This window comes from Danio rerio, chromosome 4 (assembly GCF_052040795.2).
Source record: "Danio rerio strain M-AB ecotype USA chromosome 4, GRCz13ab, whole genome shotgun sequence".
Taxonomy (NCBI): domain Eukaryota; kingdom Metazoa; phylum Chordata; class Actinopteri; order Cypriniformes; family Danionidae; genus Danio; species Danio rerio.
The window spans coordinates 78,095,578-78,109,277 of record NC_141024.2 but is presented as its reverse complement, the minus strand read 5'-3'; the positions used below and the strand labels follow the sequence as shown (position 1 = coordinate 78,109,277).

The window sequence follows — 13,700 nt, the reverse complement described above, 5'->3', positions numbered from 1 at the left end:
GTAAGGGCCATTGTTTTTAATTTAACTGATTTAATTAATCATTGGCTAGTTAGCCGAAGGGTACTAGAACATCTGCGGAGAAGTACTGGTCAGAGGAGCCCGAAATCAATTGGCGCTCTGTTATCCTGATGGTATAAGCCCTCAAGCTAGTTCAATGAATGAGACCATTGGAGATGCCCAAGATTTCAGATTCAACTTGTGTTGACCACTGAAAAATGCCGATGAGTTCCTACACCTTGAAGGCTAGAAAAAATAATGGCAGCGAAGCTGTGACACGGGGAAGTCTATCAGCTGCCAAATGAAGGACTTCGAAAAGCTTACAGCACCTGGTATTCCCAGGCGGTCTCCCATCCAAGTACTAACCAGGCCCGACCCTCAGATGAGATCGGGCATTTCCAGGGTGGTATGGCCGTAAGCGAAAGAGGCCGTCAAGAGTTGGCTATTTGAAACAGGCGCAGCACCAGGGAGCGAGCGCAGCTCAGCTGGCATCGACACAGCACCGCCCGAAACAATGCCCTTGAAGGCGAGAAAAAATAATGGCAGCGAAGCTGTGACACGGGGAAGTCTATCAGCTGCCAAATGAAGGACTTCGAAAAGCTTACAGCACCTGGTATTCCCAGGCGGTCTCCCATCCAAGTACTAACCAGGCCCGACCCTGCTTTACTTCCGAGTTCAGATGAGATTTTTTTTTTTTTTCTTTATTAAAAAATACATCATCAACAATCATGACATTTATACATACAAATATTTAAAAGATAAAATATTTAAAAATCTCCAGGTAAGAAAACTTCAAAACCAGTCCAAGTTTGTACAATATATGGATTATTTTTTGTAATACATTTTTCAAAAATGTCCATCTTTTCATACATTTTGCAATAGTCATATATAACCATTATTTCCTCAGTCACAATCTGTTTGTACAACAAAACCAATGGAATTTCTTTTTTCTTTTGTTTCATAATATTTCTTCTTTTCCATATTGTATATCTTGCAAGAGTCAACATATAATTAAGAGCAAACTTATTTTTTGTTTTCCCATTAAAACCAAATAAAAACAGTGTATCCCATTCTTCTAAAATAATGTTTTCATCATACAGAAAATTACATACCATTGTTTTCAACATCTTCATAAAATCACTCAACTTTTTACAATTTAAAAATAGGTGTAACACGCCTTCCTTTTTTTCCAAACACACTTTACACAAATCATCTTGTGATACCCCAATCTTTTTAAAGATGATCTCTGTCATTATGCAGTTGTGTCTTAACATAAAATCAAAGTTTTCCAATGCTGGACTTTTTAAAATTGATCTTACATTTTTCCATATATTTGAAGTATCAAAGTTTTCAAATAACTTTTCCCAAAATTCTCTTGATTTAGGTTTTTTAAACACAGTATTACACAAACATGTATAAAACATCTTGATAGGACAATCATTGAAACTAATCTTATCTTCATCCATTTTTAAAAAAACTTTTATTTTTCTATTTTCAGTTTCTTTTTCATTCTCTTCAATAGTTTTGATCCAGTGATCTGGTAATGCTAATCTTAACTTCTTGTATTGATCTTCAATTTTTTCTTTATCATCTACATCTTCTATTTCCTCCAGTGTATCTATTATTGCTTGAGTCGGTAAAAACCCAGGTTTTATTTCATATAAAATGTCTTTTACTTGTCTAAAACCCACTGCATACCAGTTCTCATAAAACATTTGCTTTTTGCTTTTATTGTTCTGATTTAAAAATAGGGGTTGCTGTAAATAAAGTTTTCTCCCTTCAATCTCAGTTTGTATATTATTATAAAAGCATTTCCATGTTCTCAACAACTCTTTATAAAACTCAGGAATATTTTCTATCATGCGGTCTTTAAATGCCATCCATAAGAAATCATCTCCTATTTGTCCACATTTATTAATAAAATAACTCATTATGCTTTTCCATGAAATATTGTCTTCATTTAAAAACTTTTTTAATGTTTTAATTCTCATGCTTTTCATTCTTATCCATGGATCTATAAGTCCTAGTCCTCCCTCATCCACCTTTCCAATGATAGTGTTATATGCAATTTTAGATGGTTTATCATCCCATAAAAACTTTAAAATCATAGTTTTTATTTGCTTATACACCCACGTAGGTAGACTAACAACACTTAAAACATACCACATCTTAGATAGAAAAAGAGAATTTAATACCAGTACTTTTCCTTTAAAAACAACACTCTCTGTTTCCAAAAACATAATCTTTTTTCCATTTTATTTATAAGTTCATCCCAAATTATTTCTTTAGTTTTAATTTCATCATATCCCAGTGTAATGCCTAAGATCTTTATGTAATTTTTTGTTCTTTATATTCCCAATTTCCATGTGGAACGTCTATGCACTGAGAGTCAACAAGAACTAACAGAGAACAACTTTACTGTCATCAACTAACATGAACAGATCAATAAATACTGGAATAAATGTGTTTTTATTGTTCAGTTCAAGTCAAATCATGAAGAAGAAGAAGATCAGAAGAGCAGAAACAAACGTCACACTTCATTTCTCCTTTATTCATTGAGCTGCTGGATTTCTCTACAGTTGATTCAAGATTTGACAGAGATTCAGACAGGATTCAGACATTTCCACGTTCATCATCACATTCTAATATCAGCAGTGGATTTAACATTAACTTATTATTTGTGCTCAAACAACAGAGAAACAATGAAGAAGATCAATCTAGACAAGAATGAGCTGATCTGAACACAGCAGCATCCTGGAGGACACTTCATCAACATCAATGATGACACTGATGAAGACTGAGACACACACACGCACACACACACACACACACACTCACACACACACACACACACACACACACACACACACACACACACACACACACACACACACTCTCTCTCTTTCTCTGTCACACACACACACATACACACACACACAGTAGTGAACTCATGCACTCACGGGCAAACACACACACACACTGCTGCTGACTGCTCCTGCAGAGGATTCTGGGTAAATCTCTCGTCAGTCTTCAGCTCAGTTTCACTGATGATCCAGGATAAACAAGCCTAAACCCAGGGCAGAGCGGCTCAGTGAATGTGGTCTGGACTGAGTGGATGAGGCTCATTGTGTCTCTATAGATGTTGTAAAAGATCAGAGTTCCTGCACTGTGATCCACAAACACTCCTATTCTCCTGCTGAGCCGCTTCACTGAGAGATCAGTGCGTGTGTTATTGTGTCTGAATATGAAACTGGAGGAATCACAGATCAAACTCCAGGACTGAGCATTATATCCAAACACACACTCAGCATCTCCTCCCTTCCTCCTGATGCTCTTATATGACACTGATATAAACACACCAACATCTCCACTCCAGTCAATCTCCCAGTAACAGCGTCCACACACACTCTCTCTGCACAACACCTGATAATCATCAAATCTGTCTGGATGATCAGGATACGGCTGATTCTCCTCCACACTCTTCACCTCTCTGTTCTCCCCAGACAGAATGAGTTGAGTGTGTGCTGTGTTTGGATCCAGAGTGAGGAAACAGACATCTGAACACAAGAACACACACATTTATAACCACAGCTGTGTGTGTGTGTGTGTGTGCGTGTGTGTGTGTGAGAGAGAGAAAGAGAAAGAGAGATTGTGTTTGTGTGTGTGAGATAGAGTGTGTGTATGTGCATGTTTGAGTGTGTGTGTGAAAGTGAGTTGTGTGTGTGTGCGTACATGCGTGCCTGTGTGTGTGAGAGAGTGTGTGTTTGTGTGTGTGCGTGCATGAGTGTGAGAGTGTGTGTGCGTGCATGCGTGCGTGCATGAGTGAGTGTGTGTGTTTGTGTGCACGCGTTTGAGTGTGTGTGTGCGTGTGTGTAGTCCTACATTTGCGTGGTCCTGCTGTAATCCTCGTGTGTCCTCCATGATCCAGACTGTAAACACACACAGATGGAGAGAATGAGCTGTTTAGTTTCCCCCTCAGCTAATAAGCTAAAGCTAGCACTGAGCTGCTCAGCTACACGCTCCAAACTCTTGAGCTAAAACACACAACACTTGTTGGTTGAGCCGGGATGCACAATGAATGTAACACAGTGCGTTCTTTTCCTCTGCTGTTGGTGAAGCGAGCGCAGATACTGCTCATGTTGATGGAGACACCCTGCTGCAACATTCATTTATTACAGTGATCACACTTAGCTTTGCCATCGTTCTTCAGCACATGCAGCCTTTGAGCACATGTTGCAGTCCATCTCTAATCTATGTTCAGATTATTAAAGCTGCTCGCCAGCGCCCAAGTTCCTGACAGATTAGCAAGTGAAAAATACACATGTGTGCACAGAGAAGAGGAATCCAGATGTTGATTTTAGAACAAGAGTCTGAACATTAATCCAAGTGTCTGATTCCAGAATCTGAATCCATCTTCAATCCCCAACCCTATTCCTGACCTGATATTGTAGGATTCTTCAGCAGAAATGGAGGAAGAAGTTTCTCTGCTCAGCTCAAATGCTGAAACTGTACAGTGTGTCCCGCTTAATGTCACTGTAACTGAGCCAATACACTCCAACATTTACAGAGGAGATTCATTTCACACTCAATGATTTGCTCTTCATAGACATGACTGGAATACTCTACAAGCTGTATCTTCTGTCTGTCCTCACCCCATAACCCTCACAGAAAACTGAAGCTGATCACAAAAGAGCTTTCTAGTGTCTTTTTAAAGCCATTCAGTTTAAAAGCACAAGGCCAGTGCTGCTCCACATACTTGAGTTTGTCCAGTGTGTAGTTTGGATCCTCCAGTTGTTCAGAGAGCAGCTTGACTCCTGAATCTCCTGGATGATTGTAGCTCAGATCCAGCTCTCTCAGGTGTGAGGGGTTTGAAGTCAGAGCTGAAGACAGAAAACCACAGCCTTTCTTTGTTACCATACAGCCAGACAATCTACAAAAACAGCAATAGTTCACATCACACAGTTGGACAATCACACATCTCTTTGTGTTGTGAAGATGCTGACTGCTGTTTCTGCTCATGTCAACAGCAGTGATGAACACACACATCCTGATTAGCTCTCCTTATTGATCGAGCCCTCGCATCAGCTAACACACACACTCACACACTCAACAAGGACTCGACATCATCTGTAGAAGTGTACAGAGCAAAGACATTGTTCATAATACACCACATCAAGCTGTAAAGTCTGCTGTGAGGAGGAAGAAGACACACTTGAGCTCAGAAGATCATCTTAAAGTCATGTAAAAAACACAACAGGAAATGAGCTGATTTCATCATTTATATTGTGATTCTGTTGTGGACTAAAACAAAATGAGCTCAGACAAACACAAACCCGCTCTCTTCATGTGTTCATCACCTGACCCACAGTCACATTCCCCTGTCAGTCAGACACGAGCCCTGATCAATAAGAGACTGAGCTGAAGGAAAATGAATGAATGATCTTCAATCTGCTTCAACACACACACATTTGTATAGATATGAATAAATCACAGCCCTGCAGATGTTTAGTTCCCCTTCGGGGGGAACTCCAGCACTATAAGTGAATTTGATGTTCTAAATCCACGTATGGGAGGTTCGGTTCAGAAGCTACTCGTCTGAAAGAGTATTGAACGGGCCAATTAAGAATGAATTGGCAGCGCAAGCCTGCGCAGGTGTGCGGCATATGCAATCAACTGAGTATATAAGCACGCCTGGCGCCAGCAGACGCTATCCTTTTCGCTTCAGAGCCTTTTCTGATCGAGCTTATGAGGGTTCCTCCTGCTGATCTACAGCCATTTCGAGAGAACGATTGCATCCCAGTCCAGAGCGAGTCCACGCAGCGGCAGATGGTCGAGCTGGGTATCTCCCTTGCCTGGTGTCCCTTTGGGTCCGGTCCTCCAAGAGCGGTGCGTATTGTTGCAAACTTCCTAAAAGAGCAACACAGTCGTGCAGCACGTCCTTTTCAGGATGGCGCTCCGACTGTGCGGGGGTTTCCTGGCTCCGGATGATGGACACGATCACTACATTACATGTTTGGGGGTCCAGCATGTTAATGTGGTGCTCGGGGGCGGTTCATGTCGTCACTGTGATTCCATGACCGTTGCGCAGTTGAGATCGCGGTTAGCTTTCGTAAGAGAGCGAGCCACCCCAGTTGCCTCCTGCTCTGCAGCGGGTGCTCGGGCAGATCTGAGGGCTTCAGCGAAAGACAATCCGCAGCCCACGGGCTTGCGGACCTCTCGCTCCTCCAAGCGCTCCATCCAAGCTTCGGGTACTGGGAGTGATCCGTCTAATCAGATGGTAGCTCTCTTGCTCGCTGACACCGGAGATCAGATGTCCTCCGCGGCATCGGAGGGTGGGCGTTCATTGTCCGACGATGATCCGGAACCGCTCGCCCCCTCTGGGCAAGCGAGCGCCGTCAAAATGAATCCTGAAGCGGACATGTTGGCCGTGCTTTCTCGGGCTGCTTCTGCCGTCGGGTTGGAGATGGTTTATCCCCCAGCCCCACGGCCGGACCGACTAGATGGGTGTTACGTAGAGGATCAGAAGGCGAAGCCTTTGAAGCCTCTCGTCCCCTTCTTCCCGGAAGTGCACAGTAGGCTCACGCAGTCCTGGAGGGCACCTTTCTCTGCCCGCGCTGCGTCCGCCTCCGCCCTCACCATCCTGGATGGTGGAGCTGCGATGGAGGGTATGAGGCGATCCCGCAGGTGGAGCGCGCCATTGCGGTCAATCTTTGTCCGCGTGGCGCCCCCGCTTTGCGTGGTCCGCCCCGTCTCCCGTCTGAAGCCTGTAAGTTTTCTGCCTCCCTCGGAGCTAGAGCTTACAAGGCTGCGGGCCAGGCAGCTTCCGCCTTGCATGCGATGGCCACCTACCAGCGCTACAAAGCGCAGGCGCTGGCCGAGCTGCACGAGGGTTGGTTTAACCCAGGCTTGTTACACAAGCTGCGTTCGGTGACCGACTATGCTCTCTGGACCACTAAGTCCGCCGCCTGCGCACTGGGGAGGACGATGTCCACACTTGTGGTCCAGGAACGCCACCTCTGGCTAAACCTGGCAGATATGCGCGATGTCGACAAAGTTCGCTTTCTTGATGCGCCCATATCCCAGGCTGGCCTGTTCGGCGACACCGTCGGTGAATTCACCCAGGAGTTCAAGGCGGTGAAGGAGCAGTCAGATGCGATGGGCAAAGTCATCTATTGGTGGGGCCGTAAGCCCGCTCCATCCCCGGCCGAGCCATCCACGTCCGCTGCTCCTCGCCGAGGGCGCCCGCCTAACGGCCGATGCCCCGCCTCCGGCGAAGCGGGCGCGTCGAGCACGCCGAAAGCCGGTAGCCCCTCCTGCCCAGGGCGCCGCTAAGTCTGGTAAACGGACGCGAAGCGTCCCTGAGACAGGCCATCTGGAGAAGAGGAGACTTGCTCTTTCCCCGCTGGAGGACGGGGCCCAAATTCCAACGGTACTTTTCAGTGCCACCAAAGTTTCGATCAAAGAGCATTTTCTCCCTTCCCCGGATGTGACAGCTCAAGCCCCGCCAGTCTGGGACGCGCTGCCTCTCAGCTCGCAGGGCTTGCATGCTCCGCCAGCGGCTCTCGGGCGCTGGGGGGAAGGTCTCCCTTCTCCCAGCCCCCAAGCCCCCTCTCAGGAGTCAGGGTGCGGAGCCAGAGCGAAACGCTCTCCTCCAGCTCTTCTGTGGGACCCTCGTGCTCCCCGGATCAGCACACCCGCTCCTCGCTGCCCCTCCGCGGGTACGTCAACGATTGCTGCGATGACGTCATTAGCGAGGGCTCTGCCTGCCTGGTTAGCGTGGGCCAGCCCCTCGCGGTGGCTCATACGCACGATCAGACTCGGCTACGAACTACAGTTCTCCAAACGGCCTCCCAGGTTCACGGGCGTGTATTTCACCAGGGTCAATCCCCTGTCTGCCCCTGTCTTGCGAGAGGAGATTGCTGCCCTCCTGGCGAAGGGTGCAATCGAGCCGGTACCTCCAGCCGAGATGGAGAGCGGGTTTTACAGCCCGTACCTCATCGTACCCAAAAAGAGCGGTGGGTCACGGCCAATCCTAGATCTGCGCGTTTTGAATCGCTGCCTTCACAAGCTGTCGTTCAGAATGCTTACGCAGAGGCGCATCCTCCGATGCGTTCGTCCTCAGGATTGGTTTGCAGCCATAGACCTGATGGACGCGTATTTTCATGTCTCCATTCTTCCACGCCACCGTCAGTTTCTGCGGTTTGCGTTCGAAGGTCGAGCATGGCAGTACAAGGTCCTCCCCTTCGGGCTCTCTCTGTCTCCGCGGGTCTTCACCAAACTCGCGGAGGGTGCCCTAGCGCCTCTGCGGCTTGCGGGCATCCGCGTACTCAATTATCTCGACGACTGGCTGATTTTAGCCCACTCTCGGGAGCAATTGACTGCACACAGAGACGAGGTGCTCCGGCATCTCCGCCTACTGGGGTTGCAGGTCAACTGGGAAAAGAGCAAACTCGCCCCGGTGCAGAGGATCTCTTTTCTCGGGATGGAGCTGTACTCGGTCACCATGGTAGCGCACCTCTCCAGAGAGCGCGCTCGCCTGCTGCTGAACTGTCTGAGGGAGCTCGACAGCAAGTTAGTGGTCCCACTGAAATATTTTCAGAGGCTCCTGGGGCATATGGCTTCCGCTGCGGCTGTCACGCCGCTCGGATTGCTCCATATGAGACCACTTCAGCACTGGCTTCAAGATCGAGTTCTGAGACGCGCATGGCATGCGGGCACACACCGAGTCTCTGTTACTGCGCTGTGTCGCCGCACCCTCAGCCCCTGGAATGACCCCTCGTTCCTGCAGGCCAGTGTGCCTCTGGGACAGGCGTCCAGTCATGTTGTTGTTTCGACAGATGCTTCCAGCACAGGCTGGGGAGCCGTGTGTCGCGGGCATGCAGCTGCGGGCCTGTGGGTAGGTGCCCAGCTGCATTGGCACATCAATCGCCTAGAGCTGTTGGCAGTGTTCCTTGCTCTCCGCCGTTTTTCTCCGGCGCTGGAGCAGCAACACGTGCTGGTCAGGACGGACAGTACGGCGGCGGCGGCGTATATCAACCGCATGGGGGGTATGCGCTCTCGCCGCATGTCTCAGCTCGCCCGCCGTCTGCTCCTCTGGAGTCACCCGCGGCTGAAGTCGCTGCGCGCCATTCACATCCCAGGTATGCTCAACCGTGCAGCCGATGTGCTCTCACGGCAGCAGATTCACTCTGGAGAATGGAGACTCCACCCCGAGTCTGTCCAGCTAATATGGGCGCGATTCGGGGAGGCCCAGATTGATCTGTTTGCTTCCCCCGAGAACGCTCATTGCCAGTTGTTTTATTCCCTGACCGAGGGCTCTCTCGGCACGGATGCACTGGCCCACAGCTGGCCTCGGGGCATACACAAGTATGCGTTTCCCCCAGTGAGCCTGATCGCGCAGTTAATGTGCAAGGTCAGGGAGGACGAGGAGCAGGTTTTGTTAGTTGCGCCCCTCTGGCCCATCCGGACCTGGATATCAGAGCTCTCCCTCCTCGCGACAGCCCTCCCTTGGCAGATCCCTTTGAGAGAGGACCTACTTTCTCAGGGACAAGGCACCGTCTGGCACCCTCGCCCCGATCTCTGGAACCTCCACGTGTGGTCCATAGACGCGAGGAAGACTTAGGTAACTTGCCGCCCGCAGTGGTTGATACCATCACTCAGGCTAGAGCCCCCTCTACGAGGCGCGCCTACGCACTGAAGTGGAGTCTATTCACTGAGTGGTGTGTCTCTCGCAGAGAAGACCCCCGATCTTGCCAGATCAGTGTTGTGCTCTCTTTCCTTCAAGAGAAGCTGGACAGTAGGCTGTTGCCCTCCACTCTCAAGGTTTACGTTGCTGCCATCTCCGCTCACCATGACGCGGTGGCTGGCGGCACTGTGGGAAAGCATAACCTCATCATCCGGTTCCTCAGAGGCGCTAGGCGAATTAATCCAACTCGCCCCCCTCTCACGCCCTCTTGGGATCTCGCCCTCGTTCTCACGAGCCTGCGATTTGATCCCTTCGAGCCACTCGATACAGTATCTTTACGATTTCTGTCCCTGAAGACAGCTCTGCTGGTCGCGTTGGCCTCCATTAAGAGGGTCAGGGACCTGGAGGCATTTTCGGTCAGTGACTCGTGCCTGGAATTCGGGCCGGGATTTTCTCACGTTATCCTGAGACCCCGCCCGGGTTATGTGCCCAAAGTTCCTACCACTCCCTTTAGAGATCAGGTAGTAACCCTGCAAGCGCTGCCCCCGGAGGAGGCAGACCCAGCCCTGTCCTTACTTTGTCCAGTTCGCGCTCTGCGCATTTATGTGGACCGTACTCAGAACTTTAGATCTTCTGAGCAGCTCTTTGTCTGTTATGGCGGACTGCAGCAGGGAAGTGCCGTGTCTAAACAACGTTTATCCCACTGGATTGTGGAGGCCATTTCATGTGCTTATTTGAGCAGAGGTCAGCTGCGCCCCCCGGGAGTGCATGCGCACTCCACTCGGAGCGTTGCATCCTCTTGGGCGTGTGCGCGTGGCGCTTCTTAACAGACATTTGTAGAGCTGCGGGCTGGGCGACACCCAACACATTTGCAAGATTTTATAATCTGCGAGTGGAGCCGGTTTCCTCAAGGGTGCTAGGTACCTTTGGTGATTGAGGAAACAACTCGGTAGGTGTTGTACACGCTTGCGGTGCCTTTTTTCCCTAACACGGAGAGATATGCACCCTCCTGTCTGTCAGTAAGTTCCCCATTCGGTGAGCCCTGCAGATTCCTCCGAGGCCCCCAGCACTGACTCAGCGGAGGAGTCACTTGCTGGCCCATCACGTTGTAGGTCTGCCCGCTGGTCAGCCCGCGTTTTGGGTATAGGTGCCTGCTATGGCCGATCCCCGCTGGTGATCCCCCTATGCTTTTCCGCCACGGTTAAGTTCCCCCCCCCTGGGCGGACCCGTGCTTTCCCTATCTGCTAACCACCTTTTATGCGCACTCCCCCCTTTCAGGGTTAGTCCATATGTAATTCCATTTGTTTCCCCCTATTGGGTGCGGATGGTCTCCGCAGCGTCCTCCCTACTGGGATGGCACGCTTCCCAACGTACTGTCGTGTATTCCTAGAATTATCTAGACGCTAGCGACTCCCAAAAAAGATACCTATTCCGTAAAACTTCTTTTGAAGTGGGATAAGTTAGGGCCAAGGGCACGTTGGAGGACCACGCCTCTCATGATCTGGGTGTGTCACGCTTGCCTGACCGCTCTCTCATGGTGGGTGTTGGTAAGGTGCAGTCATTATGGCGCTTTCAATGGGCTCCCATACGTGGATTTAGAACATCAAATCCACTTATAGTGCTGGAGTTCCCCCCGAAGGGGAACGTTCGAGGTTACTAAAGTAACCCTTCGTTCCCCGAGGAGGGGAACGGAAGCACTATACTCCGTCGCCATAATGACTGTCCCTTAGCTGTTAAAAGTCTCTTCAGCTTAAAAAGGATAGCGTCTGCTGGCGCCAGGCGTGCTTATATACTCAGTTGATTGCATATGCCGCACACCTGCGCAGGCTTGCGCTGCCAATTCATTCTTAATTGGCCCGTTCAATACTCTTTCAGACGAGTAGCTTCTGAACCGAACCTCCCATACGTGGATTTAGAACATCAAATCCACTTATAGTGCTTCCGAAGGGTTACTTTAGTAACCTCGAACGTTTCTTCTTCTGCCAATCTACTAAAGGGGCTCCACATCTGAAAAGATATTATAATATAATTTATCAGGGTGAATAACATGAAATTAGGCATTTTAAATAAGATGGTGTTTGAGTGCCCCTTTGTGGTTGATAAATTGGTGTGACTGTGAAAGGTAAGCGCAGCTCGTCTCTCTCTCTCTCTCTTGCAAACTGATTAAAAAGGGATGATATAAACAATTTTATATAATTTTATCGATCAAAACAGATGTGTATGTTGTGTAAATAATACATTAGTTCCTGTGTTGATTTCCTAATGTTTATATTGGAACGATTGATATAATTTGTGTTTTGCTAGCTGAAACATTACATTGCTACTGCATTTTAGTGTTGTATACAATACCCCAACGAGAAAGTTTTTGTATTTTTTGTACTTTTAGAGAGAGAGCTGAATGTTAATCCTGCAATTTCCCACACTACATGTCTTTGTTTTATCTCAGGTATGTTGTTTATTAATTTTTATGTATTGTTTTTGAGTTTAAGAAAATGTTTACATGTAGATTCACAGAGATCGGTGTGACTGTGAAAGAGAGAGAGCTGAATGTTAATCCTGCAATTTCCTACACTACATATCTTTGTTTTATCTCAGACGGAGAAAATAAATCTGATTGAGTGCAATGGTGGATGGCTTCTTTCATTGAGTCCAAGATCTGAGTTAATATGGACGGGTGTGTTGCTGATGGGACACCCATTACATTCAACTGCTGTTAAAGCAGGTAAAGACATGTTTACACCTGTAATCTGAAAGCAGTGTTAGCGCTGCACTTTACCCAAGGTTATGAATCGCTGCTATAGAGTGGTGTTAGCATCGTATTTGTAATGTCAACACTGCATTGTGGTTAGGGATGCAATGATTAACCAGTTTCACTATTAAACGTGCTTTAATTCATCACGGTTTATTAATTGTAAACACGGAATCTAGTTTCTTTAACCAGGTCAAAGCAAACAAGAAAAACTGTCATTTTGACTGTGGGTATATAAGGCAAATTCAGGCTAGTTCGTTATTTCCGATAGAGAGAGCTTTTGTGACTGCAGAAAAAGCAAACGGCTAAAGTTTGAGGAAGACACAATGAAAAGTCCACAGGTTTGCAAACCCACCTACAGTTACAAACAATGGCACCAATGAGAGCGATGATGAGGTGAATGTTGATCCGCCAGCCGAGAGAGTGTTCTCAGAGAGAGTGCTGAAAGACTCAGAGTGTCTCAGCTGATTAATGGCCTGAATCTCGATGTTCAGCACAAATGTCTGCTAAATGAAAAATTGAACACTCTACACGTCATCGCCAAAGAACTTCGCCTTTACTAAGTTTAAACTGAAGCTGCGGCTTATAATGAAGAACTGTACAGTTTTGAGCTGGTGGTCATCGTGAGAATCCTGCTCATATATTGGGTCGGTTGACTCGCCTGCTTTATTCCCAGACACAGGAAAATGTAAATCAGCGCATAACGAGACTGAGCATTTACAATGACACAAAACATTTAAAGAGAGACAGAAGTGAGACATTTCTTCCTTTCTTTTCTTTTCTTTTCTTACTTAGTTACTGATGGCTGCTGTGTAGCTTTCAGCATTGAACTGATTGATTAATTATAATTGTTTTCTAGCAGAAATATTATTTATTAAATTGACATACATATAAGGTGATGCAGTGGCGCAGTGGGTAGCACGTTCACAGCAAGAAGGTCGCTGGTTCGATCCTCGGCTCAGTTGGCGTTTCTGTGTGGAGTTTGCATGTTTTCCCTGCGTTCGCATGGGTTTCCTCCAGGTACTTCGGTTTCCCCCACAGTCCAGAGACATGCGGTACAGGTGAATTGGGTAGGCTAAATTGTCCGTAGTGTGTGTGTATGTGTGGATGTCATCCCAGAGATGGGTTGCGGCTGGAAGGGCATCTGCTGCGTTAAAACTTGCTGGATAAGTTGGCGGTTCATTCCGCTGTGGTGACCCCAGAATTATAAAGGGACTAAGCCGACAAGAAAATGAATGACATACATATAAAAATAATAATTTGCAATGC

General features: G+C 47.6%; 2 protein-coding genes and 1 non-coding gene across 8 annotated transcripts in view; all 3 read right to left on the bottom strand.

Moving 5' to 3' along the window:
- znf1086 (zinc finger protein 1086) overlaps positions 1-13,700 on the bottom strand; it is an 893,143-nt gene that overhangs the window by 84,180 nt on the left and 795,263 nt on the right. The gene's annotated exons all lie outside the window — the stretch shown is intronic.
- The window catches only part of si:dkey-220a11.5, a 765,979-nt gene that overhangs the window by 364,785 nt on the left and 387,494 nt on the right, over positions 1-13,700 (bottom strand). The gene's annotated exons all lie outside the window — the stretch shown is intronic.
- The window catches only part of LOC137491181 (NACHT, LRR and PYD domains-containing protein 3-like), a 38,269-nt gene continuing 27,096 nt past the window's right edge, over positions 2,528-13,700 (bottom strand). Inside the window, exons 9-11 of one of the 2 annotated variants that reach the window (XR_015483299.1) lie at positions 4,754-4,877; positions 3,880-3,926; positions 2,528-3,554 (exon numbers count right to left, since the gene is read on the bottom strand). Coding sequence is in view for 1 of the 2 variants with exons in the window: in XM_087248413.1 (XP_087104539.1) it covers positions 3,028-3,554; positions 3,880-3,926; positions 4,754-4,927 (748 nt within the window). In the remaining variant the exon portion in view is untranslated. Of the gene's footprint in view, positions 3,555-3,879; positions 3,927-4,753; positions 4,928-13,700 lie in introns of both variants that reach the window. The other variant, XM_087248413.1, reaches the window with a different exon arrangement.